The sequence below is a fragment of the Daucus carota genome, chromosome 7 (assembly GCF_001625215.2).
Source record: "Daucus carota subsp. sativus chromosome 7, DH1 v3.0, whole genome shotgun sequence".
Taxonomy (NCBI): domain Eukaryota; kingdom Viridiplantae; phylum Streptophyta; class Magnoliopsida; order Apiales; family Apiaceae; genus Daucus; species Daucus carota.
In genome coordinates this window covers 12,246,998-12,247,985 of record NC_030387.2, presented here as the reverse complement: position 1 = coordinate 12,247,985, position 988 = coordinate 12,246,998, and the positions used below count along the sequence as shown (strand labels likewise).

General features: G+C 40.7%; 1 protein-coding gene across 1 annotated transcript; it reads right to left on the bottom strand.

The window, feature by feature from the left end:
* Nucleotides 1-358: 358 nt before the first annotated feature.
* On the bottom strand, nucleotides 359-988 carry LOC108195334 (flowering-promoting factor 1-like protein 3). Its single transcript, XM_017362294.2, has one exon. The coding sequence runs from the start codon at nucleotides 913-915 to the stop codon at nucleotides 592-594; it is 324 nt and encodes a 107-aa protein (XP_017217783.1). The 5' UTR covers nucleotides 916-988; the 3' UTR covers nucleotides 359-591.

Below are 988 nucleotides of genomic sequence, written 5' to 3'. Positions count from 1 at the left end.
ATCTTCGATCTCCTTCACAATTCATAATACCTCATTACCTCTCAACTACTTTTCGGAATCAATACACGCACTAGACTTATTTCACCAGATACGTACGTCTTCTGGTGACGGAATCAGGATTTTATTGAACATTCATCAAATTTTCGAAAATTGTATCAAATAGTGAGAATATTGGGGTGACGGAGAGTGAAACTTGAGACCACCACCAAACCTGACTCTAATACTATGTTGAAAACCAATTCATCTAAAATCTTATCAATGTCCCAAATGAATCTTATGGTATATTTCAACAGTTGTTAAGAGTTACTATCCAAATTCCGTCGAATCATCCAAGAGAAAAGAAGAAGCCCGAATCAGATTGAAGCACACATGAAAAGCAATTCTCATTATGCAGTAATTTACAATACAATAGCATGATCAAATCACACGAGCAGCTCTCCTCTCTTTTTATAACAGTACACACGAGAAATCGATATTAAATCCCTAATGCTAATAAATTAATCAAAACTACATGCACAACCACAACAACTCACAATTCACAAACCATGCATCAACTCAAACTAAACACACACATGATACGAGAGCCAGCCCCTACATATCTCTAACTTCAAACACATTACGGTTCTTGACAACGATGTCATACATGTGCATGGACCTAAACCTGTTGAAATCCTTGGGAAGCGAAATGAGGTGAACAGTAGACCTCTTGTGGAACTGAAGCAGATCAGGATCATCATAGTACCTCTCCCACCCAAGCATCATAAGCTTCCTCTCAAGAACTGAGTAAGAAGTGATCACTTCATTGGATGGCACGTGGACAAGCATCTTCCGGTGTCGGCTCCCGTCCAACGAGTCGGCCCCCGGGTTCTCCACCAGCCGAACCACCCCATTCTTGAAGACCCAAACGCCAGACATGCTTAAAAAATTGAGAGAGAAGTGTTAAGAAGAGAGTGTGAAGAGAGGATGGTGAGGTTAAGGTGGATAGAGG